Below are 25,799 nucleotides of genomic sequence, written 5' to 3'. Positions count from 1 at the left end.
AAAAAAAAAGGACGGAAGGAGAGAAAGAGAGAAAGACAGCGGGGAAAATAAAAGCGGAGCTGCAACCCCCAGCTAAAGGAACTGGCTTGGGGGGGCGGGGGGGGGAAGGTTGAAAATCTTGGGAATCCGTGTGCTTGCATAGGCTTGAAAAGTGGGGGGGCCTACATCATTCCCCTCCTCTGGACTGCAGCTTGACTGGAAAGCCTTGTATGTGACCATCTCTGACCTCTGCAGAAAGTCTTGGCACCCTTTCCTCTCTTTTTTCATTTTGGGCAAGGGGCCGGGGGGTGGGCTGGGGGGGAGTGACGCGGCGGTGGCTGTCCATTTCCAGCGGATGTCCATGAATGCAAACACCATGATATTTATGATCCTGGGGGCTTCTATTGTGATGGTAAGGAAGCGTTTCTTTGCACAGAATTTCGTGTCTGATCCTTTCTTTCTCTCCTCCCCCCCCCAAGAACAACCCCCCACCCCACCCCTCATTCTTGTGCCTTTCGTCCAATCGTGTTTTGGTATGCATGCCTGTTTCGTGTCCTGTTTTGGTGTGCATAAGCGTGTGCTCGTTTATTGTCTTTTAAAGATACGTAAAATTCTTTTATCGCTTCCCCCTCCTTTTTTTAGCCATGAAATGCGAGTGAAATTTTTAATTCCACCATCTCTAGACCTGACCAGCTGCCTTCTGGCCTCTTTCAGGCAATCGCGTGCTTGATGGATATGAATGCACTCCTGGACCGATTTCATAATTATATCTTACCGCATCTGAGAGGCGAAGACAGAGTTTGCCACTGCAACTGTGGAAGGTAAGTCTCTCTCTCTCTCTCTCTCTCTCTCGGCGGCTGGGCCGTGCACCATCGTGTCCCGTTGCACTGGGGGAGGGCGAAGGAAGAGAGAAAACATCTGTGGGGAGCAAGCCAGGATTCTTGGCATACCTTGTCGATGTTGTGAGTTCAGCGGGAGGGTTGCATTGGGGACTTTTCACTCTCGGGGACGTCTTGCCAGGATCCCATCTGAAATGGGAATCTGTAGGATTGGAGCATCCGACACCCCTTACCTGTCTTATCCTGGAATCCTTACAACGGCCTTTTAAGGTAGGCCTAGTCTTACACACACACACACACACACCCCAATATTGCAGGAAGAATTACTGGCTTCCCTTAAGGCCACCAAAACAAAGACTTTGGGGCATTTGAAGAAGGCCTTCTAGATCTGAAAGTGAGCCACTGTGCTGACTCACCTTCTGGCCGCTTTTATGTACCAACCTGTCCCTTTCAGTGTGCGGTTAGCTTACAGGACTCCCCACCACCAGGTGTAGTGACAACCACAAGCTTGAATGCCTTTTTTAAAAGTGTGTGTGGGGGGGTTGACAAATGCCTGCGGAAGGAGAGGCCTGCCGGTGGCTGCCTAACCTTCATGGCTCAATAGATCCTCCATATCCAGGGGCAGTCTACTACTGAGTAATAGATTCTGGGGGAAAGCCATCCCTGTTCTGTGTTTCGCTTGGGAACTTGCTGGCTGGATGTTTGGAAACAGAGTGCTGCGCTTCGTGGACCTTGGTCCGATCCAGCAGGGTTAGCTGTTTATGCCAGACCTGGCTTCTGGCCCACTACAGTCTTTATTTAAATCATGTACACCTTGGAGGAAAGATGAACTTTCCTTGGGGGAAAAAATGGGTCACCAGCCATCCTAAGATCTGTGTCCCCTCTATAGCTGTGTATTCGGACATCCGGAAGGGAGGCTATTCTGTAACTGATAACCTTATACTGTCAGCCAAAAATGTCGACTCTGCCAAGGGCTATCCGTCTTGGATGTCTCTCTCCCACTCTTGGGCTCCTTTTTGGTTATTCATTCGGGGTCCAACTTTTCCTTGGCTCCGCAGGGACCTGGAATCGCTTTGGAACGTTCTGCGTGTGCCTTTTCCGGATGCTGAGTTCAGAACGGCCAAGTTTCTCTTGAATGTTGGTTCGCATTTGCTGTGTGGGGGGAGGGGGGTGCAGGGCCAGCCTTGCCAGTAGGAAACTAGGCAATTGCCTAGGGCGTCGGCCTTTTGGGGGTACCAAATTGGGTGCTCCCCATGTGACTTGGTGACATTATCAGTGGGGGGGGGGCACCAGAATTTAGCCTTGCCTAGGGTGCCAGACAGTGTAGAACTAGCCCTGTTGGGGGGTGTGTGCCTTCAGATTGAGATCTGGAGCAAAGCCCTCCAACGTGCCGGAGGACGAGTAGATTGCCCTCTGACAGGGGTCGATCACTTCTTTGGCCACCTGGAAGGTATGCCCCCAAGCTGCAGGTGCTGGGCGAGGTGGAGGAGTGCGCTTTGCGTAGAGTGACTCGAGGCCGCAGCGGGGAGTTCCAATAACCAAAGTTCAGAGGGTGACCCATTTCCCAATTACCGAGGCCTCCCCAAGGGAAGCCCGGTTTGTTATGTCATTCCGTAGTTCCTCAGGAAGATGGATGGCTTTTGGAGCGTGGCACTTTCGGCTGGCGGGTTGGTGGGGGCGGGGGCGGAATGGAGCTGTTAACTTTCAGCCAGGGGAACTCTGGGTTCAAATGCCACATTCTTCTCCTTTGGGAGGAAAGATGAGACAAGAACAGATCGCTGGAGATCAGTCTTGACTCTGTGGCTTGGGGGGCAAAGGGCCAGTTTTGCCAGTCAGAAGTTCCTGTTTCCATTCCTGCTATCTCCTGGACAAAGATTGTGGGCACCAAGTATTGCGGGGGGTGTGTGTGTGTGTGATCTTTTCCTGCCTGAATCCTGGAGAGGTACAAAGCATTTGGTATTGAACTAGATGGACCTGGGGCTTTCATGTTGATGTAAGTTCTGTACCTTCCTAGGAGAGAGGGCTGTAATAGAATCGTTACATGATTACTCCCTAGTGTAGGGGTGGCCAGACTGGCTCAGGAGCCACATGTGGCCCTTTCACACATATTGTGTGGCTCTTGAAGCCCCCACTGCCCCATTGGCCAGCTTGGAAAAGGCATTTCTCTCTTTAACTCACTTCTCAGGGAGGGACGGTGGCTCAGTGGCAGGGACGGTGGCTCAGAGCATCTGCTTGGTAAGCAGAAGATCCCAGGTTCAACCCCCACCCCGGCAAATAGGTGTGAAAATAGTGTTCAGGGAAATAGGTGTGAGAAACCTCAGCTTGAGAGACCCTGGAGAGCTGCTGCCAGTCTGAGTAGAAAAGACTGACTTTGATGGACCGAAAGTCAGATTCAGTAGAAGGCAGTTTATATGTTCGTAAGCCAGCCGGCAGCTTGCAGAATGCATTTAAAGTTGCTTTCTTTCCACCTCCACCTCTCCATATATTTTCCTTCCTTCCTTCCTTCCTTCCTTCCTTCCTTCCTTCCTTCCTTCCTTCCTTCCTTCCTTCCTTCCTTCCTTCCTTCCTTCCTTCCTTCCTTCCTACCTACCTACCTACCTACCTACCTACCTACCTACCTACATCTGAAGTTCATGTCTTGCAGCTTTCAGGTGTTTATTCTGTGGCCCTTACCTTGAGCAAATTTGGCCACCTCTGCCCTAGTATCTCTGTTTGAAGGATAAGAGGCAGGGGTGGAATTCTAGCAGGAATTCCTTTGCCTATTAGGCCACACACCTCTGAGGTAGCCAATCCTCCTAGAGTTTACAAGACTCTTTTTTGTCAGCTCTTGGAGGATTGGCTACATCAGGCGGGTGTGGCCTGATATGCAAAGGAGCTCCTGCTAGAATTTCACACCTGATAAGAGATATTAGGGAAATATTCTTCTCTTCCTGAGAGCCAGTCCACTGAGACCTGTACTAGGCTGCCTGGACCAATGGTCTACTAACTCAATCGAAAGCAGCCATCTCTGTACTCTGAATGGAAGCGACACCCTTTCTGGATGGCACAGTTCATGACTCTTAAGAAGGAATTTCAGGACTGGCTGTGAGGAACCATAAATCTCTGGTATTGGACCACGTTCTTGTTCCAGGGCTCTCCTTAAATGACCACTGTGAGTGGTGCCAATTGGCTTAGGGTGACCATCTTTGGCTCCCGATGAATCCAAAAAGGCATGTTAATTGATGATCAGGGGTTAGGGAAGTCTCCCCCCTCTGCTGTGTGACCCTTCTCGTCCTCTCTCGAACTCTTGGGCGGGGCAATGAATGCAGTGAGAATTCCGCTGCTGGGGAGAGCTTGAAGGTCACCTCATCCAATGATGAGTGATCGTTCCTGCACGCTCCCAAATAGACCTGATATCAAAAGGAGGGAGAGAGGAAGGGAGCAATGTCTGGGGTTCTCTGGGGAAAGGGGAAGGTGTGCCAGGTGGAGGAAGGAAAGGAAGAAGAAGACTGCAGATTTATACCCCGCCCTTCTCTCTGAATCAGAGACTCAGAGTGGCTTACAATCTCCTTCACCTGCCTCCCCCACAACAGACACCCTGTGAGGTGGGTGGGAATGAGAGGGCTCTCACAGCAGCTGCCCTTTCAAGGACAGAGAGCGGCCTACAATCTCCTTCACCTGCCTCCCCCACAACAGACACCCTGTGAGGTGGGTGGGGCTGAGAGGGCTCTCACAGCAGCTGCCCTTTCAAGGACAGAGACTCAGAGCAGCTGACAATCTCCTATATCTTCTCTCCCCACAACAGACACCCTGTGAGGTGGGTGGGGCTGAGAGAGCTCTCGCGGCAGCTGCCCTTTCAAGGACAACTCCTGCGAGAGCTATGGCTGACCCAAGGCCATTCCAGCAGCTGCAAGTGGAGGAGTGGGGAATCAAACCCGGTTCTCCCAGAGAAGAGTCCGCACACTTAACCACTATACCAAACTGGAGACAGGAGAATCTGTGTTGAGCGTCTTTATGGATTTCTTTCAAAATGAAATCCCTTTTTTAAAAAACAGTCAGGTGGCTTGCAGGAAACATTTACTGTTTAGGGTTGCCAAACTCTGGGGTGGGGTGGGGGGTTGGATGGGGATCTCCTGGAATTCCAGCTTATCTACAGACAATCAAGATCAGTTCCCCTAGAAGAAATGACTGCTTTTCGGGGGGGCTCTAAAGCATTATGTCCCACTGAGGTCCCTCCCCTCCTCAAGTCCTGCCCCCCCCCCCATGCTCTGCCCCTGAATCGCCATGAATTTCCTAACCCAGAGTTGGCAACCCTGAACTTGGATCTCGCTCCATTTGGACCCCTCCTCCAGCTTCTATCAATCCATTGTGTTTTTATTCCATCCTTCTTTCAAGGACCGCCCCTCCTCATTTTATGTTGCCATTCCTCCCCGTGCCACTGGAGGACATTTCCCAAGGCTTTAAAAAAAAACTTGGTGATTGTTGTAGTGCTGTAGCATTAATCATCCAATATGCTGCATGGCTAAGCAGCAATTTGAACCCTGCTCTCCCCAGGCCTAGTCTGACACTGTGCCGCTGGAGGACACTTTCCCCAAGGCTTTGAAAAAAACTTAGTGATTGCTGTAGCGCTATAGCACTAATCACCCGATGTGCTGCATGGCTAAGCAGGGATTTGAATCCAGCTCTCCCCATGCCTAGTTTGACCTTCTCTACTACAGGGACATTCTCTAGGCCCCTCTGCCCCTCTCAGTATTGAGACTCCACCCACAGGAACCTGCCATACAGTATTTCAATGGCCAATTGATGTTTTGACTCTACCCAGGAAAGATTTTCCATTTTCCTGTTGTTGTCACTGCAAATGCAGAGGCATTCGTACCAGCAGTGGAACATCTGCATGGGGTCTTTGTACATGCTTTCTTCCACTAGCTGCCATTCCTCTCCATGCCACTGGATGACATTCTCCTCAACACTTAAAAAAAACCCCTTAGTGATTGCTGTTGTGCTATAGCGTTACAACAATCTACTGCCACAGCCTACTAGATCCTCTGAATCCCCACCTTGAATTAAGAGAAGAAATTTCTAATGCTCCTCAACAAAAAAGAGCTAGACACTTTTTTAAAAAAAAAGATGAGAGCTCGGAATTTAGAGGAATGAGTAGATCATGGCAATAGATTTTTATACCATTATAGTGCTATAGTAATCTAACATTTACTGGTTTTTAAAGCCAGAAAAAGCTTTCCAGTGTTGCAGGAGAAAACTGGCAGTGGGGGAAATGGGGGCAAGGAAAATGAGGCAAGGTGAGATCTTTAAAAATCCCCCCTTTTCAGAGAATTGTAGGTGGTGTCTATGGGGCTTGGTTGGCTGTCTCTCATCCAGGAATTGACCCATATTTGCATCATTTCAGCAACATGCTGTCATGATCTTTGGCCTAGTGAAGCCTATAGGCTCCAGAGCCGCCTGCCTAGGAATTACTACCGAAAGCCTACATTTCCCAGGATCCCCTCTGCCCTTCTGATTGAGTGGCAAGGGGTTTTGGAGGGAAAACTGGCCCAGAGAGGGGTGGGACCTGGGAAGGGAGCATAAAAAGGGCTAGGCACAGACAGGGTGAGTTCTTTCTGGGAATAGGCTTCCCAACCCTCCCGCCCTGGTGGGGGACCCCAGGATTTCCACCCTCTTCCCCCGCTCCCCAAAAAAACGGAAGCGGGGGGAGGGGGAAACAGCGCCGGGAAGCATGGCGAGCCGCCCGATCCTGGAGCAGGCGAGGCCGCTGCGCTGCGGCCGCCCCCTCCCCGCCCACCGCAGCTGCTCCTCCGAGATGGGCCCAGGCTGAGCCCATCTCGAAGGAGCAGCCAAGAGGCGGCAGCAGCACAGGCAAAACCAGAGAAGGAGAGGGCGGAGGCAGGCCAGGAGCATGGCAAGCCGTGAATCCGGGCCCTTCTAGGACCCGGACTCACGGCTCACCACGCCCCCGGCCCGCCTCCCCCCCTCCAATTCCACCCCAGAGGCGGAGTGGAGCGGGCGAGGCCGCCGCGCCGCTGCCGCCCCCCCCCCCCGCCCCACCGCAGCTGCTCCTCTGAGATGGGCTCAGCCTGAGCCCATCTCGGAGGAGCAGCTACGGCGAGCAGAGAAGAGGCGGCAGCCGCGCAGCGGCGTCGCCCGCTCCGAGACGGGGCGGCTCGCCACGCTCCCCGGCGCTGTTTCCCCCCTCCCCCTAGCTCCACCCCAGTGTCTCCTGGCTCCACCCCCAAAGTCTCCTGGCTCCACCCCCAAAGTCCCCAAATATTTCTGGGATTGGACTTGGCAACCCTATCTGGGAAAGGCTGCAGGAGGGAAGGCAGCAGGAGAGAGCCCTTAACCAAGGCGGTGAGTTTTGGCATTAGAGCAGGGAATGACTAGCTAAATGCGTCAGGGCTTCTGCTTTTCTGCACCAACCGTTACTGTTTTCATATTCACTACTGGACTAAATGTTTATCACCCAGTTTTTATTTATTTTAGAGCACTAATAATAAACTCCTTTGGTGGTTATCCTGTCTGGGTCTTCATGTCTCCTTGGCCAAGGTTGAGCTCGAGAGCCAGTTTGGTGTAGTGGTTAAAGTTGCGGACTCTTATCTGGGAGAACCAGGTTTGATCTCCACTTATAGCTGCTGGAATGGTCTTGGGTTAGCCATAGTTATCACAGGAGTTGTCCTTGAAAGGGCAGCTGCTGTGAGAGCCCTCTCAGCCCCACCCACCTCACAGGGTGTCTGTTGTGGGGGGAGAAGATATAGGCAATTGCAAGCCGCTCTGAGTCTCTGATTCAGAGAGAAGGGCGGGGTATAAATCTGCAGTCTTCAGTCTTCTTCTTCTAATAAGGAAGACCGGGGTGGTTGGGTGCTCTGGGCCCTCGCACGTAGGCCCTTACCAGAATGGTGGCAGCCAGTAGAAGGCCCTCCCAGGCCCCTGCTGTGTGACACATGCCTTCATATTATTCTGCAAGACAAAATCCAGTTCTGGAGCTAGCACTGTTAACAAACTTCCCACAACCGCCCAGAAGCAGAAAGCTAGCACAGCCAAGACAAGCTTAATCCATTTTCCTGCCTTTTAGGGAACTTACGTAGCTTCTGGGGGGGAAAGCAGCAAAAAAAAAAAGATCCTAGAGAATTTCTCAGCCTGTTATGAGGTTCGCAAGTTGGAGGAGGATGGGAAGATTTTAAAAGGCCTTTGCCGGAATTGTGTCCGTGTCCGACTGCTCCTTTGAGCTCCTCGGCCTGTTGTCATTAGGAGTGTTTTCATCTCACACACTTCTGTTGCTGGCATTTCCAATTCATTTCATCCTTAAATGGTCCTTGTATGCCCGTTACCTTCCCTGGGTGCAAAAAATTGTATTACAGTTGTGTGAATTTGACAGGGGTGGGGGAATTGGTGTGAGGACACTGGTGCGAAAATTCACACCAGTTCAATTTGCGCAAGGTGAAAACAGGAAGGAGACAGGATTCTTAAGAACAAAGTAGGAGTCAAGTGGCACCTTTAAGACCAACAAAGTTTTATTCAGAATGTAAATTTTAAGACCCTGAGCAGAACTGAATCAGTGGCCCTTCTGCTTCATAAGAAAGGCAATAACATCAGTACTGTGTCCTGGGAAGCATAGGAACCCAGACCATCAAATTGTCTTTCCACATCATCTCTCTAGGTGGTTCTACTTTCAGAAGTTGTGTGATGTAGTGGTTAAGAGTGCCTGAGTTCAAATCCCCATGCATGCCATGGAAGCTTGTTGGGTGACCTTGGGCCAGTCATGTACTCTCTCAGCCTAACCTACCTCACAGGGTTATTGTAAAGATAAAGTAGAGGAGATGAAAAAAATGTAAGCCACTTTGAGTCCACATTGGGGAGGGAGGGAGGGAGAGAAAGAAAGAAAGTTAAGCAGAAGTAGTAGGGTTGCCAATCCCCAGGTGGGGGCAGGGGATCCCCCGGTTTGGAGGCCCCTCCCCCTGCTTCAGGGTCATCAGAAAGTGGGGGAGGGGGGAGGGAAATGTCTGCTGGGCACTCCATTATTCCCACAGGGTATAATGGAGAATTGATCCGTGAGTATCTGGGGCTGGGTTTGTGTGTGTGTCTGTTTTTTGAGGTAGAGGCACCAAATTTTCAGCATAACATCCGGTGCCTCTCCTCAAAACACCCTCCAAGTTTCAAAAGGTTTGGACCTGGGGGCCCAATTCTATGAACCCCCAAAGACGGTGTCCCTATCTTTCATTATTTCCAATGGAGGAAAGGCATTTAAAAGGGGTGTGCTCCCTTCAAATGTGATGGCCAGAACTCTCTTTGGAGTTCAATTATGCTTGTCACAACCATGCTCCTGGCTCCTCCCCCAATGTCTTCTGGCTCCATCCCCAAAGTCTTCAGATACTTCTTGAATTGGACCCGGCAACCCTAAGTAGAAGCCTTTTTGGTGGTGACACATTAGTTACGGAATACTGATCCCAGAGGTAGATCAAGAGGGATAGCCATTTTAGACTGTTTGTAGCAGTAAAAAAGAGCACGAGTCCAGTAGCGCCTTAAAGACTAACAAAATTTGTGGCAGGCAGGGCTTTTTTTTGTAGCAGGAACTCCTTTGCATATGAGGCCACACCCACCTGATATAGCCAATCCTCCAGAGCTTACAAGGCTCATATTACAGAGCCTACTGTAAGTTGCAGGAGGATTGGCTACATTGGGGGGGGGGGGTGACCTAATATACCAAGGAGTTCCTGCTACAAAAAAAGCCCAGGTGACGGCATAAGTTTTCATCAGTTACGCCTGCTTCTGCAGATACAGCAAGATGTGAGTCCATCTGTCCTTATATCTTGGAGAGAGAAGTGCTTTCAGATGCCAAACATCAATAGCAGGTGAATGGGGGGAATTACAATAACAGGCGTGATTGGATTAGATGTGACACGCGGAGGGGTAGTAGGCAGAAGGAACATTGTTGGCAATGAGACAGGAAGCCTTGGTCTCAATTCAGTCCCGGAGGCTGCATTGCCTTGAGCTTTGTTATCAGTTGCAGTTCAGCAGTCTCTCTTTCTAATCTCCCTTTGAAATTCCTTTGTGAGAGAACTGCTACTCTTAGGTTCGCACAACTGAATGTCCTGGAAGGTTAAAATATTCCCCAGAGGCGCTTGCTGGTGCTGCCTTCCCCTGACGGTTAAGTGCCAGGTCAAAATGGGGTTTTGTTTGCCTGAGCTTCGTTCGGCTTCTTTGTCTGCTGCTTTTTGTTTTATAGTATCCAGGGCTTTTTTAAAATCAGGAACTCCTTTGCATATTAGGCCATACACCCCTGATGTAGCCAATCCTCCTGGAGCTTACAGTAGGCCCTGGAATAAGAGCCCTGGAAGCTCTTGGAGAATTGGCTACATCAGGGGTGCGCGGCCAAATGTGCAAAGGAATTCCTGCTGCAAAAAAAAAAAAAGCCCAGATAGTATCTGTTTCTCTTGCAAAATGCATAGCCTGGCTTTCCAAATGATGACCGAGGCAGTAAACAAAATTAAAAACACGCATAGGAAAAGAGATAAACATACAATACAAAAATAACAGCGGTTGGTTAAAAAAAAATCTATTCTTAATAGCAGCAGAAGATAAAACGCAAGTAATTGCTATATTGAAGTGGGGTGGTTCATGCCATTCACGAAGAACAATGGAGTTTCCATAGATAATGAAGGGCCTTGTATATATTGGCAAAATGTGTACTCCTGCATTCCTGCCCACTTAAGGGCCACCAGTTTGGTGTCGTGGTTAAGAGTGGCAGACTCTAATCTGGAGAACCAGGTTTGATTCCCTACTTGTCTCCATGCAGCCAGCTGGGTGACCTTGGGCCAGTCACAGTTCTCTCAGAGCTGTTCTCTCAAGAGCAGTTATCCCAGAATTCTCTCAGCCCCACCTACCTCACAGGGTGTTTGTTGTGGGGAGAAGAAGGAAAGGACGCTGGGGGCTGGACGGTGGCTCAGTGGTAGAGCATCTGCTTGAGAAGCAGAAGAGCCCAGGTTCAGTCCCCGGCATCTCCAAAAAAGGGTCCAGGCAAATAGGTGTGAAAATCCTCAGCTTGAGACCCTGGAGAGCCGCTGCCAGTCTGTGAAGACAATACTGACTTTGATGGACCAAAGGTCTGATTCAGTATAAGGCAGCTTCATATGTTCATATGTTCATAGGTGTGAGATTTTAAGTTGCTCTGATACTCTGAGTGAAGGGCAGGGTATAAATTCTCCTCCTCCTCCTCCTCTTCCTCCGCCTTCATAATAAAAACACAAAAACTGTTAAAACCAGCAAAAACGCATCATTAAAACAATGAAAACCAAGGCTAATATACACATACAGAAAAACAATTAAAATATGAGATAGGAAGGAGGGATCACTGAAGGAATATGTTTTTACCTTCTTGAGAAATACAGCAATAGAATAGGATAGAGGAGTCTCTTGGTTCTGGTGCCACAACCAAGAAGCCCCTCTCTTGGGTTGCAAGCCACCTCATCTCAGAAGGCCAGAAGGGTCCTGGAAGAGAGCTATACTAGGGTTGCCAACCTCCTGGTGGCGACCCAGTATATAAACCGTGAATCTAATTATGAAAACACATTTCATAAATTTTCAAAAAAAAAATTTAGTAGAAGAATTTCATAGGTATAGAATTACAATTTACATACTATAATCACAATAATCATCACAAATGCGCCTGCTGCTCTAGGAGCTTCTGGGAAAACTCTGGTTTTTCAGACGCTCTAGCAATTTGGGAGGAAGTGGACTTGGCAACCCTAGGTGGGGAAGTTCAGATTTTCCTGATTCCCACGCACACAAGAGCCATTTTCTTCTCCCTCGTCCCAGGGGCAATCTTCTTTCTTTTTTTCCATTGGCAAATGAATAGCAATATATCCAGGGCTTTTTTGTAGTTGGAACTCCTTTGCATATTAGGCCACACACCCCTGATATAGCCAGTCCTCCAAGAGCTTACAATATGCCCTGTAAGAAGAGCCCTGTAAGCTCTTGGAGGACTGGCTTCATCAAGGAGTTTCTGTTATACTAGTATGTCTATTAGATTCTCTGAATTCTCAACTTCCATTTTTTGTTTTTGTTTTAAAGTAAGATTCTAGCCCCTTTTATGGCAGATGCATAAGGAGAAGGCATACCTTCTCAAGGAAAGAGAAGGGAGAGTTTTTACAAAAATATATTGGTATAATGACATATCAATATAAACACTCTTTGGTCCCTCATTTTTTTAAATTAAAAAAACTTCCTGTGGAAGCCATCAGCGGCAGAAGAAGAATTGCAAATTTATACCCCACCCTTCTCTCTGAATCAGAGACTCAGAGTGGCTTACAATCTCCCATATCTTCTCCTCCCACAACAGACACCCTATGAGGTGGGTGGGGCTGAGAGGGCTCTCACAGCAGTTGCCCTTTCAAGGACAACCTCTGCCAGAGCTATGGCTAACCCAAGGCCATTCCAGCAGGTACATACCTCCCCCTAAATTCACAGGATTCGCATTGCTGTCAGATGGCCAACTAGCCTCTGCTTAAAAACCTCCAAGGAAGGAGAGCCCACCACCTTCCAAGGAAGTGTGTTCCACTGAGGAACCGCTCTAACTGTCAGGAAGTTCTTAGTAAAAAAAACAACAACCCTCTTCTGATTTAATTTCAACCCATTGGTTCTGGTCCCGCCTTCTGGGGCCACAGAAAAGAATTCCGCAGCATCTTTAATATGACAACCCTTCAAGTCCTTGAAGATGTGCTGATCCTATCACCTCTCAGCTCCCTCCTCTCCAGGCTAAACTTGCCCAGCTCCTTCAACCTTTCTTCATAGGACTTGGTCTCCAGACCCCTCACCATCTTCATCGCCCTCCTCTGGACCCCTTCCAGCTTGTCTATATCCTTCTTTAAAATGTGGTGCCCAAAACTGAACACAAGACTCCAGGTGAAGTCTTACCAGAGTGGAGTAAAGCGATACCATCACTTCACGTGATCTGGACATTATACTTCTGTTAATACAGTCCAAAATTGCATTTGCCTTTTTAGCCACTGCATTCTTAGTATAGGGCCTACTGTAAACTCCAGGAGGATTGTTTACATCAGGGGGGTGCGGCCTAATATGCAAAGGAGTTCCTGCTACAAAAAAAGCCCTGGGCATCCCTATGTGAAAGGGATTGGTGAACCACATTTATTAAATCTGGATCGTGGTTTCACGTGATGTTCCAAATCCCAGGTGAGTAGCCATATTGGTCTGCCATAGAAGAGCTGGATTCAAGTCCAGTGGCATCTAGAGACTAATAAGATTTCCCCGGGTGTAAGCTTTCAAAGGTCAACGATCTCGTGGTCCTTTGACCCTTGAATGCTTATATCCTGGAAATCTTTTGGGGTTTTAACATGCTATCGGACTCCAGCTCCCAGCTGGCTCTCAAGTACTCCGTTGCGTGCTCCCAGCTACAGAGATATCTGCCTAGAAGAAAGATGGTAAAAAAAAAACAGAATTGGAAGAAGAGGCATGCTATAGAGGATTCTCCACATTGCTATCATTGCCATTACAAATGCAGAGGTGTGAGCATTCGTGGTGGAGCTTTCCCTTGCGGGAATTTTTTGCACTTTCTCATCCATCTTTTTCTTCCTGCTTTCAGATGTGCTCCACAACAACCCCGCAGTGAAAGACAGAATCTAGGTGGGCAGCTGTGGTGGTCTGAAGCGGTAGGACAAACTTTGAGTTCCAACAAAGTTGTCTTCAAGGCGGGAGATTTTGTGCGCACGTGCACTTCCTCAGGCACGTGTGGGCGCACAAAATCTCATACCTGGAAGAAAACATTGCTGGTCTTAAAGGCGTCACTGGACTCAAAATTTCTTCTGTAGCCCTGGAGTGGTTCTCTTTTTTTGTAGCAGGATCTCCTTTGGGAATTCGGCTACACCCCCCTGATGTAGGCAATCTTCCAGGAGCTTACAGTAGGCCTTTTAAGAAGAGCCCTGTAAGCTCTTGGAGGATTGGCTACATCGGGGGGGGGGGGGGGGGGGGCGGAATAGCCTAATATGCAAATGAGTTCCTGCTACAAAAAAAGCCCTGCTTCTCAGGGGTGTGCTTGTCATAGCTGCCATCATGACTCACTGTCCTGATTGGTTTTGTTTTTTGAAATAGCACTATAGCAATGATAGCAAGAGTGGTTATAGAGCTATAGCAACTGCTGATCAAAACCTCTGACTCAAATAGCTCTTTAATGGTGGCAGAAGGGGAGGAAATGCCTAGAAAGTGGTCCTGCGAGGGATCGGTGATGGAAAAATTGCACCTTTGTAGGGCAGAAAAATGCATTCCCTTACTTCCAGATAGTGTGATAATGTGCTCACTCAGAGAAGGTGGTGAGAGCCAATGTGGTGTAGTGCTTAGAACGTTGGTCCAGGTTTCAGTCTCCAGTCTGCCAGGGACGTTTGCCGGATCACCTTGGGCCAGTCCCATGTTTTTCAGCCTAACCTACCTTACAGGATCGTTGTGAGGATTAAACGGGGGACAGGAGAATGATGACAGCTGCTTTCGGTCCCCATTGGGGGGAAAGGTGTGTGTGTAGGGGTCCATGAAATAAATAAATAAAACCAGAGTAAAGCATAGGGCTGCCAATCCCCAGGTGGGGGCAGGGGATCCCCCGGTTTGGAGGCCCTCCCCCCACTTCAGGGTTGTCTGAAAGCAGGGGGAAGGGGGGGAAATGTCTGCTGGGAACTCTGTTATTCCCTATGGAGATTTATTCCCATAGAAAATCATGGAGAATTGATCCACGGGTATCTGGGGCTCTGGGGGGGCTCTATTTTGGGGTAGAGGCACCAAATTTTCAGTATAGCATCTAGTGCCTCTCCCCAAAATACCCCCCAAGTTTCAAAAAGATTGGACCAGGGAGTCCAATTCTATGAGCCCCAAAAGAAGGTGCCCCTGTCCATTATTCCTATGGAAGGAAGGCATTGAAAAGGTGTGCCGTCCCTTTAAATGTGATGGCCAGAACTCCCTTTGGAGTTCAATTATGCTTGTCACAGCCTTGATCTTGGCTCCACCCCTAATGTCTCCTGGCTCCACCCCCCAAAGTCTCCTGACTCCACCCCCAACGTCCCCAGATATTTCTTGAATTGGACTTGGCAACCCTAGTAAAGCAGCAAACACAGATGTAAAAATAAAACACAATGTTGTGTGACATCTGAGCTGAGCTAGCAACTTAGTTAAAGAAGGAACATGAACTGCCGTATCTAGGGAAGATTCTGCACCAGCTGTCTGTCCCCTTCAGATGTTTCATTCACTCGCATATTCTTGTGGCTCTAGATCAGGGGTGGCCAAACTGTGGCTTGGGAGCCACGTGTGGCTTTTTCACACATGTTGTGTGGCCCTTGAACCTCCCACCACACTGTTGGCCGGCTTGGAGAAGGCATTTCTCTCCTTAAATCACTTCTCCAAGCCAAGCCAGTAGGTATCTTGAAGAATGCATTTAAATTTGCTTTTTTCCCACTTCTCCCTCCCTCCCTTCCTTCCTCCCTCCCTCCCTCCCTCCCTCCCTCCCTCCCTTCCTTCCTTCCTTCCTTCCTTCCTTCCTTCCTTCCTTCCTTCCTTCCTTCCTTCCTTCCTTCCAACATCTGATGATCATGTTTTGCGGGTCTCAAACACCTGACATTTATGTCGTGTGGCTCTTACATTAAGCAACTTTGGCCTCCCCTGCTGTAGACCATGTGTCTTCCAAATCTTTCCAGATCTCTTTCTCTCTCTAGAGTCAGCCTGGATTTAAAAAAAAGTATTAGCCTGTAGCCGTATTGGCAGAGCTTCTGTTGCAATTTCATCGCTGTTTATGGTGTGTGTTCGGTCAGGCAGCATGCTGAGTTTTTCCTCCTCTGTTCTGTCCTCACAACACCCCTGTGATGTGGGTCAGGCTGCGAGGGGGTGACTGGCTGGCCTGAGATTGCCCGGTGAGTGTCACGGATGAGTAAGGATTGGAATCTATCCAGGGTGACGTTTTCTATCGATTGTACATCTCTGTCTTGCCTTTCCTTCAAAATGTGTGAGGTTGTGGATGGGTACAGCATGTAACCCTGTCAGAACCAGCTGATCTCTCTGGTATTGTGTGTTTTGACCCACCCACCCCCGTTGCTCTGATCTACCCCAATGTACCGTACTCTGGAGTTTTGCTGGGGGTGTGTGCATTCCTATCCATTTCCCTTCAAGGCCTTTTCCAGGTTGTGCCCTGCAATTCCAAAAGGACTCCTGGCAAAAGTTGAGGAGGGAGAAAATGGTGTAGAGTTAACAAAGTTCCCATAAGGGCAAAATAAAAGGTGGGTCAAAAGAATTTAGGGTTGCCAATCTCCAGGGGTCATGATCTACTGCAGCCATGTAACAATTCTCAGTTTTCATTTTTTTTTTTTAAAAGAAAGTCTCCAGATCTTTTTGTTCCAGAGTTATAAAGGGAAACATGCAGTCTGCACATTTCCCCTTATAACTCTGCAAGGAACAGGCTGCGGACTTAACTGTTTCCAAAATGAAACTGGGAAATGGTGTATTGTAGCAGTGGGTCATTTTGACATCATAGTGATGGATCAGTTACAGAATTTAAGACGTAAAAGGAGGAAATGTTGACTGCTGGTAGGAGGGAGGCTAAGGAAAGCATAAGAAAAACTGCCATGTGGATGCTCTAAAGCTACTATGAATGTCTCTGTGTTCATAGCAGCAACATGAGTTACAAAGAGACTTGTCTCCATGTGTACGCAGTCAGGGTCTATTTATGTCCCAAACAAAACAAAGCACTTCTTCTTTCATGACTCATGGGAGGCCTGACTCACACATGCAGGGAAATGAGGTGGCACTGGATAAATGTGGTAATAGAACCGATGGTACCACTTTGCAAGGAGGCGGAAAACCACATTTCGGAATGTGATCTTGTACATTTGAGGTGTGATGGTATGGGAGGGCAAGTTATAAATGAGTTGAGAGAAATTACGCTTGGGCCTGGGAGGTACGTGGCTACATGGAACAGGGTCTTTTTGGTGGTGGTAATGAGAATATAGAATTTTCCTTCCTCGAGAGTTCTGTTCTGCCCCAGATAGTTTGGTCCTTAGAGGTATGGCATTAATTTCCCAGAAGGCACTGGAGGAAAGCCAGACTGTTCGTTTAAAATATAATAATGTTTGCTTCTGGAGGACCTGGTCTTGAATCTCCTCTCTGCAGCCGCTTTGGGGGTCAGCTGCTATCTCCCAGCCTAATTGTGACTTCACAGGGTTGTTTGAAGGATACAACTGCAAAGTGGAACAGGTATATGAAGTCACACAAAGCTGCTTTCTGTTGAGTCAAACCCTTGGTCCGTCAAAGTCAGTACTGTCTACTCAGCCAGGCAGTGGCTTTCCAGAGTCTCAGATGAGGTAAGAACATAAGAACATAAGAGAAGCCATGTTGGATCAGGCCAATGGCCCATCCAGTCCAACACTCTGTGTCACATAAGAACATAAGAGAAGCCATGTTGGATCAGGCCAACGGCCCATCCAATCCAACACTCTGTGTCACATAAGAACATAAGAGAAGCCATGTTGGATCAGGCCAATGGCCCATCCAGTCCAACACTCTGTGTCACATAAGAACATAAGAGAAGCCATGTTGGATCAGGCCAATGGCCCATCCAGTCCAACACTCTGTGTCACACATTGGCAAAAAAAACCCTCTGCTCCATATTTTTATCTAACCCCCCTCTTTTTATTTTTATCTAACCAGTTCCGCAGGGCTTGCAAAACCTCTCTGTTTCAGCTTGCTTTTGGGACAGAACCTGGCTAAACGGATCTGTAGCCATCCAGCCATCTTGTGCATGATTGTGATCTATAGCACTTTATAGCACCGTTTTATCTTATTTAATTAACTGTGTAATTGAATTGTATTTTAAAATAATTTGTTTTACATTGTATTTTATTTACATCACGGTGTTCCGTGTCTGTGAGCCGCCCTGAGCCCGCCATCGGCGGGGGAGGGCGGGATATAAAAATAAATTTATCTTATCTTATCTTATCTTGAAGGTGGCTATGCTTGTGGCCGCCACCACCTCCTGTAGCAGTGAGTTCCACATGTTAATCACCCTTTGGGTGAAGAAGTACCGTACTTTCTTTTATCCGTTTTAATCTGTCTGCTCGGCAATTTCATCGAACGCCCACGAGTTCTTGTATTGTGAGAAAGGGAGAAAAGGACTTCTTTCTCTACTTTCTCCATCCCATGCATTATCTTGTAAACCTCTATCATGTCACCCCGCAGTCGACGTGAGGTCTTTCACATCACCTTTTCACTGGAGATGCCGGGGATTGAACCTGGGACCTTCGGCATGCCAAGCAGATGCTCTTCCACTGAACCAGAGATCCTCCCTTACAAAACTCCACAGAGGAAGGTAGGAGAGACATTTAAGAATGATCTCTCCTGTAAAGCTGCCAGCTCTGGGTTGGGAAATACCTGGAGATTTTAGGGGTGGAGCCTGGAGAGGGCGGGGTTTGTGGAGGGGAGGACCTCAACATGGTACAGTGCCATAGAACCCACCCTCCAAAGCAGCCATTTTCTCTAGAGAAACTGATTTCTGTACCCTGAAGATCAATTGTAAAAGCAGGAGACTTCCAGGGCTGGAGGTTGAAAAAGAAGAAGACATTTGATTTGTATCCCACCCTGCACTCTGAATCTCAGAGTGGCTCACCATCTCTTTTACCTTCCTCCCCCACAGCAGACATCCTGAGAGAGCTCTGACAGAAGCTGCCCTTTCAAGGATGGCTCTGCAAGAGCTGTGGCTGCCCCAAGGCCATTCCAGCAGCTGCAAGTGAAGGAGTGGGGAATCAAACCCGGTTCTCCCAGAGAAGAGTCCATGCACTTAACCACTACACCAAACTGGCTCCCAGTTGGCAACTTTCTCTCTTCTGATTCCCTTCAGCTGGGGCTGCTATTTGTAGCTGATCTGCGGAAGCCTTGCATTTATGTTGATTTTTAGAGTTTGTTTTCGCTTTTTATTCTAATTTGCTTAGTGGGCCTTTCTGGACCCCAAAGTGGGGCTAAGCATATTACCAACGAATCAAGTCTTGTTCTAAAATGACTTGAGGTCAATTTTGCTATGGTTTCGAGGTTGTAAAAAGAGAAATGCCAAACAGAAAACGTCATTTGTTGCAATATCTAATATTATTCAGATCCCCATGGAAGCACATGAGTAACCCCCTCGAGACAGCCCCCCCACATAAACACGCTGAAATGAGAACATTTTGTTATGCTGCTCAAAAATATCCCTTCAAAAGAGCCATGCAAAATATTAAGGCTGTATTAACACACCACTGAATATTTCACATAACACACCACTGAATATTGCACATAACACACCACTGAATATTTCACATAACACACCACTGAATATTTCACATAACACACCACTGAATATTGCACGCAACACATTGTTGAATATTACACATAACACGTTGTTGAATATTGTACATGACACAACACTGAATATTGCACATAACACGTAGTTGAATATTGTACATGACACAACACTGAATATTGCACATAACACGTTGTTGAATATTGTACATGACACAACACTGAATATTACACATAACACGTTTTTGAATATTGTACATGACACAACACTGAATATTGCACATAACACGTAGTTGAATATTGCACATAACACGTAGTTGAATATTATGCAAAGGTTATTTTTATACATGGCTGAGAAAAGCCACCCCAGCTATGGAAGCAGCTGTGACTGGAGGGAAGGAAGATAGAACAGGTGCCACATGCCCCATCCTTATGCTGATTGCTGCACACTGGCACAGAAGCTCTGACATGTAGGGTTATCATTCTCTAGATCAGGGGTAGCCAAACTGTGGCTTAGAAGCCACGTGTGGCTCTTTCACACATATTGTGTGGCTCTCAAAGCCCCCACTGCCCACCCAGCCAGCTTGGAGAAGGCATTTCTTTCTTTAAATCACTCTTCCAAGCCAGCCAGCTTGGAGAATGCGTTTAAAGTTGCTTTCTTTTAACGTCTCCCTCCCTTCCCCATCTGTTTCCTTCCTCCCTCCTTCCCTCCATCTTGAGGCTCTCAAACGTCTGTCATGGCTCTTACATTAAGCAAGTTTGGCCACCCTTGCTCTAGATGGCAACTGGAGATCTCCCACAATTACAATTGCTTTCCAAATCACCAAGATCAGTTTCTCCCAGTGGGTGAGAAGGGTGAGCTCTCTGGCGTGATATCCTGCAGAGGTCCCTCCCCTCCTCCAAACTCCACCCTCCCCAGGCTTCAGCCCCCAAATCTCTGGGTTTTCTCCCACCTGGAGTTGGCAACCCTAATTAGCAGCCTAAGTAAGCGACAGATGATTTTCCAAGGTGGAGAAGACCATCCAGTTGCAAACGATGATTCTAGCACATCAAGAGCCCATGATCTGACATGCATGGATGCCGCCTAACGTACGTTGTATCTTCCATAGCATTTTTTTCATAGCATAACATATGCTTCCTAGCCCGTAGCGATTTCTTCCATAGCATTCTCACTTAACGAAAATAAAAATCCTGTTATATTGACTCACCCTCTTGGGGGAGAAGGGGGGAATTGCTTTAAAAGGGAAGCCCCGTTGCTAATTAATCTTTTCCTGTGAGGCGACCTCCTTTAACAACTGACGCCTTCTGAGAGTGAGACACTAATTTTTAAAATGGTCTCCATTTTATTTCCCAGTACTTTCTTGGACTAGCCGCTGCTTGTTCCTAGAGCCAAGTTCCTTTTTTCCTCCTCCTCCTCCTTTTCTTTTAGCAACGCCATCGCCAGCAGTGAGTGGTTGGGAAAAAAACACAGCCCTGAGCCAACTCTCACGTCCCTCAAACCAGAAAATTAATTTCTTCGAAAGAGCCAGCCCTCAGTTCTTATAAGGCCATTCGATTAAGCGTGCACGAAGCTGACAGGCCCGGGCAGAGGCCAAGATCCGGAGAAGTCACGTGTGCAGTCAAGGATGATTAGAGCCATCTTTCGCAGGTCTAACTCAGAAAATATCTGGGGACTTTGGGGGTGGAGCCAGGAGACTTGGGGGGGGGTGGAGCCTGGAGACTTTTCCATTCCCTAAAAGAAATAAAAGTGCAGCAGTGCAGTTCCCCTGAATACAGTCTTCATTTCCTCACCCCCCAGCAGCTGCACGTCCACTAAATGAAAGTGAACGCACACAAACACACTCACAAAGCAGCCAAAATAAATGTGAGTTAGAGTCACCAGATTTTCAGCATAGCATCTGGTGCCTCTCCTGAAAACCCCCCACCCGAGTTTTAAAAAGATTGGACCAACTCTTTGAGCCCCCAAAAGGGTGCCTCTATCCTTCATTATTTCCAAATGGAGGGAAGGCATTTAAAAGGCATGAGGTCCCTTTAAATGAGATGGCCAGCACTCCCTTTGGAATTCAATTGTGCTTGTCACATCCTTGCTCCTGGCTCCACCCCCCAAAGTCTCCAGATATTTCTTGAGTTGGACCTGGCAACCCTGAGAACTCTTGTGAACCACAGGAGAACCATGTGCTCTTAGATCTTTGGAGACGGGCAGGATAAAAAGGTATCATTGGGTAGAGAGCCAGTTTGGTGTAGTGGTTAACTGCACGGACTCTTATCTGGGAGAACCGGGTTTGATTCCCCACTCCTCCGCTTATAGCTGCTGGAATGGCCTTGGGTCAGCAAGGAGTTGTCCTTGGGTCTCGCAGGAGTTGTCCTTGAAAGGGCTGCTGTGAGAGCCCTCTCAGCCCCACCCACCTCACAGGGTGTCTGTTGTGGGGGGAGAAGGTATAGGAGATTGTAAGGTGCTCTGAGTCTCTGATTCAGAGAGAAGGAAAAGGAAGGAAAGGAAAGGTCCCCTGTGCAAGCACCAGTCGTTTCTGACTCTGGGGTGATGTTGCTTTGCCATCGCCTTCGCCAGTCATCTACACTTTCCCCCCAGCAAGCTGGGTATTCATTGTACCAACCTCGGAAGGATGAAAGGCTGAATCAACCTTGGGCCGGCTACCTGAATCCAGCTTTTGCCGGGATAGAACTCATGTCGTGAGCAGAGAGTTCAGACCACAGTGCTGTAGTACTGCTGCTTTACCACTCTGCACCAAGGGGCCGCTAGAGGAAAGGTCCCCTGTGCAAGCACCAGTCGTTTCCAACTCTGGGGTGACTTTGCTTTCACAATGTTTTCACGGCAGACCTTTTTACGGGGTGGTTTGCCATTGCCTTCCCCAGTCATCTTCGCTTTCCCCCCAGCAAGCTGGATACTCATTTTACCGACCTCGGAAGGATGGAAGGCTGAGTCAACCTTGGGCCGGTTACCTGAATCCAGCTTCCGCTGGAATCGAACTCAGGTCATGAGCAGAGAGTTCAGACCACAGTGCTGCAGTACTGCTGCTTTAACACTACGCGCCACGGGGCCGCTTCAGAGAGAAGGGCGGGGTATAAATCTGCAGTCTTCTTCTAAAATCATAATAATTAGTGGCATGTTGAAAATTAATGCCAGAATTGGAGCCTGTTTGGCTTGCCACCCCTTCCCTCCCTTTTCCTTTCCTTCTTAAAACATTCCTGTCCTGTCTTCCCCTCTATCCAAGTAGCATTACCAGCCTCCAGGTGTTCCAATTACAGAGGTTGGTTCCCTAGGAAAAAATGGTAGCCTTAGAAGGTGGGCTCTATTCAGGCCCTCCCCTGCCACTAGGCAAACTCGGCAATTGCCTAGGGTGCTCGCCTTCTGGGGGCGCTGAATTGGGGGAGTGCGGGGGAGGGGGCACCAGAAGTGAGCCTTGCCTAGGGTACCAGATAGGCTTGCCAATCCCCAGGTCCCGGCAGGGGTTCTTCCGCTTTCCCAGGCTCCTTCCCGCCCCAGTCAGCTGGCCGGCGGGGGAAAGCCCCGCCCCCACAGCCACCATGTGCCTTTCCACCTCCAGAGGCTTCAGTCTCCGATTGAAAGGCTTCCTCTTGGGATGGTGGGTCTGCGTTACTTTGAAGAAGCTGGCAGCAATTCCTAAGTAGAGACGCCAGTCCCTCGCTTCAGAGTCACCAGAAACAGACGGGGGAGGGAAATGTCTGCCGAGCACTTCATTATTCCCTATGTGGAGATCGATTCTCATAGGGTATAATTGAGAATTGATCTGGAGGTGGCAGGGGCTCTGGGGAGGCTGTTTTTTGAGGTAACGGCACCAAATTTTCAGTATAGCATCTAGTGCCTCTCCCCAAAATACCCCCCCCAAGTTTCAAAAATGATTGGACCAGGGGGTCCAATTCTATGAGCCCCAAAAGAAGCTGCCCCTATCCTTCATTATTTCCTGTGGAAGGAAGGCATTTAAAAAGGTGTGCTGTCCCTATAAATGTGATGGCCGGAACTCCCTTGGAGTTCAATTATGCATGTCACACCCTTGCTCCTGGTTCCGCTCCCAATGTCTCCTGGCTCCACCCCCAAAGTTCCCAGATATTTCTTGAATTGGACTTGGCAACCCTAGTACCAGATAGGCTAGGGCTGGCCCTGACTCTATTACATCAGATCCTTGCTGGGTTTTCTCCTCTCTCCAAACTCTGTCCCCAAATCTCCAGGAATTCCCCAATCCAGACTTGGTACCTGTAGGCTTTTGAGTGGTATCTGTGGAAGAGGCACCCCATGCAATCTGAACCCACTCGTGGCTCTCTCCTCCACTCTCAGCTCCCTGGAATACAAACAGAGATAGATTTAATTTTTTTTTTCACTAGGAAGATTAAAATGTTTGGCTGATTATATTTTTATGTAGTTTGTCCTTTACAATTTATTTATTACATTAGATTTATATCCCACCCATTCTACAAAGACTCAGGGTAGTTAACAACATGAAATAAACAATATGAAAACATTAAAACAGTAAAACAATCAGATAAAATCACAATGGTGTTACTTCATCTATTCTAGGCAGGATCATATAGTATCTTGGTGTAGTGGTTAAGTGGGCAGACTCTTATCTGGGAGAACCGGTTTGATTCCCCGCTCCTCCGCTTGCAGCTGCTGAAATGGCCTTGGCTGAGTCATAGCTCTCGCAGAGCTGTCCTTGAAAGGGCAACTTCTGGAAGAGCTCTCTCAACCCCACCTACCTCCCAGGGTGTCTGTTGTGGGGGAAGAAGATAAAGGGCATTGTAAGCCGCTCTGAGTCTCTGATTCAGGGAGAAAGGTGGGGTATAAATCTGCAGTCTTCTTCTTATCTTCTTTTCTCCAAGGCCATCATATCCTAGGCAGTTGGTACTAATATGGGATAGATCCAAGTGAGGTGGCAGCCCTCTCCCATTAGATTGATGTATCCATTGTTTCTAATGAATGTGTGTGTGTTTTAAATAAATTGAGAGTTCCCTTCCTTTCTTCTTTGATCCACCTTCGGCATGATTCAGAAAAGTGGAATTAAAAAAAAACCCTTTCCATAAATAAGGTGCTGCGCAGTACCCGGTTTGCAATTTCATCTGCCGCGGCTGGTGGAGTTTATTTGGATCTGTTGATAATACCTGATAGGGCATGTCTTGAAGGTCAAAGAAACAAGCTCAGAAAGCAGCTAGAGTTGAGTCCAAAAGTACCTTAGAGAGAATGAGGGCGGGGTTTTTTGGGGGGGGGGGAGGAGGGGTGCATAAGCTATAAGAGTCAAAGCCCCCTTTGTCAGATACAAAAGAATTTTGACTCTTGAAAGCTTCTGCCCCAAAATCTTGTTGGTTTCTAACAGTGCAATCCTAAAGAGAGTTACTCCAGTCTAAGCCCATTCTTTTCAACAGACTGCTCACAGGTTTCTGCTCTCTGCTCACAACCTCCATTGGGAACAATGGAAGATGCGGGCACCTCTTTCTGAATTGGACCTCTTGGTCCAATCTCTTTGGGGAAGTTTTTGAGGAGAGGCACCAGCAGCTATGCGGCAAATGTTGTGCCTCTACCTCAAAAAGCAGCCCCCACAGAGCCCCAGATGCCCCCAGATCGATTCTCCATTATGTAGCCTATGGAGCCATTGATTACAATGGTCCCAATAGACTACAATGGAGTCAGGAAAAAACCAATTTTTTTTTTTTGCGCGCCCCTATTTTGCTTTTCAGTCTGATTTGCAAGCTTCTTTGAGGGGAAAAGTGAGATATAAATATCTATATAAATAAGTAGTTTGGGCAGGTTGATAACATTTAAGCAACTTCCTGTTTGTTAGGTTAGGCAGGATCTGATAGTGTTTGTTCCTTCTCTGTTATACCTTACCTGTAAGGCTGGTTGTCATATTTCATTTTTAAAACAAACAAAGTAGGTTGCAAGAGTCCCCCTCCCCCCGCCCCAAGCAATGGTATGTTTTCTAAAGCCCAGCACAGGGCAGATCTACCAATATAGTGGAAAGGGGTGGGTAGATGTGTTCTATGGAAGTAGGATTGCCAAGTCCAATTCAAGAAATTTCTGGGGACTTTGGGGGTGGAGCCAGGAGCAAGGGTGTGACAAGCATAATTGAACGCCATAGGGAGTTCTGGCCATCACATTTAAAGGGACAGCACACCTTTTAAATGCCTTCCCTCCATTGGAAATAATGAAGAATGGGGTACCTTCTTTCGGGGCTCATAGAATTGGACCCCCTGGTCCAATCTTTTTGAAACTTGGAGGGTGTTTTGAGGAGAGGCGCTGAATGCTATGCTGCAAATTTGGTGGCTCGACCTCACAAAACAACTCACCTAGAGCCCCAGATACCCACTGATCAATTCTCCATTATACCCAATGAGAATCAGTCTCCATAGGGAATGATAGAGTGCCCAGCAGACATTTCCCTCCCCCCCTGCTTTCTGATGATCCTGATGCGGGGGGGAGGGCCTCCAAACTTGGGGATCCCCTGCCCCCACCTGGGGATTGGCAACCCTATATGTAAGCCAAGTATACCAATATACTGGAAAGAGGTGGGGAGCGAGAGCTCTTCTCTGGGGGCCAGGTCTACCAATATAATAAACAGTAGCCTTTGACCAACTGAATTAAATGTGAAAAACCCAATTGCCCTGGAAGCACAGAAGCTTTCCACAAGATCCCTGAACCTTCTGTTTCCCAGT

The 25,799-nt window shown here is 48.1% G+C and overlaps 1 protein-coding gene across 3 annotated transcripts in view; it reads left to right on the top strand.

Annotated features, from left to right (window-relative positions):
* TMEM240 (transmembrane protein 240) overlaps nucleotides 1-25,799 on the top strand; it is a 49,344-nt gene that overhangs the window by 1,306 nt on the left and 22,239 nt on the right. Inside the window, exons 1-2 of one of the 3 annotated variants that reach the window (XM_060259507.1) lie at nucleotides 126-391; nucleotides 694-800. In XM_060259507.1, coding sequence (XP_060115490.1) covers nucleotides 335-391; nucleotides 694-800 — 164 coding nt within the window. In that variant the 5' untranslated portion in view covers nucleotides 126-334. Of the gene's footprint in view, nucleotides 1-125; nucleotides 392-621; nucleotides 801-25,799 lie in introns of those variants that run through there. The other 2 variants (XM_060259509.1, XM_060259508.1) reach the window with 2 other exon arrangements.

This window comes from Heteronotia binoei, chromosome 18 (assembly GCF_032191835.1).
Source record: "Heteronotia binoei isolate CCM8104 ecotype False Entrance Well chromosome 18, APGP_CSIRO_Hbin_v1, whole genome shotgun sequence".
NCBI lineage: Eukaryota > Metazoa > Chordata > Lepidosauria > Squamata > Gekkonidae > Heteronotia > Heteronotia binoei.
Note: the sequence above shows the minus strand (reverse complement) of the source record. Positions and strands in the feature narration are given on the sequence as shown.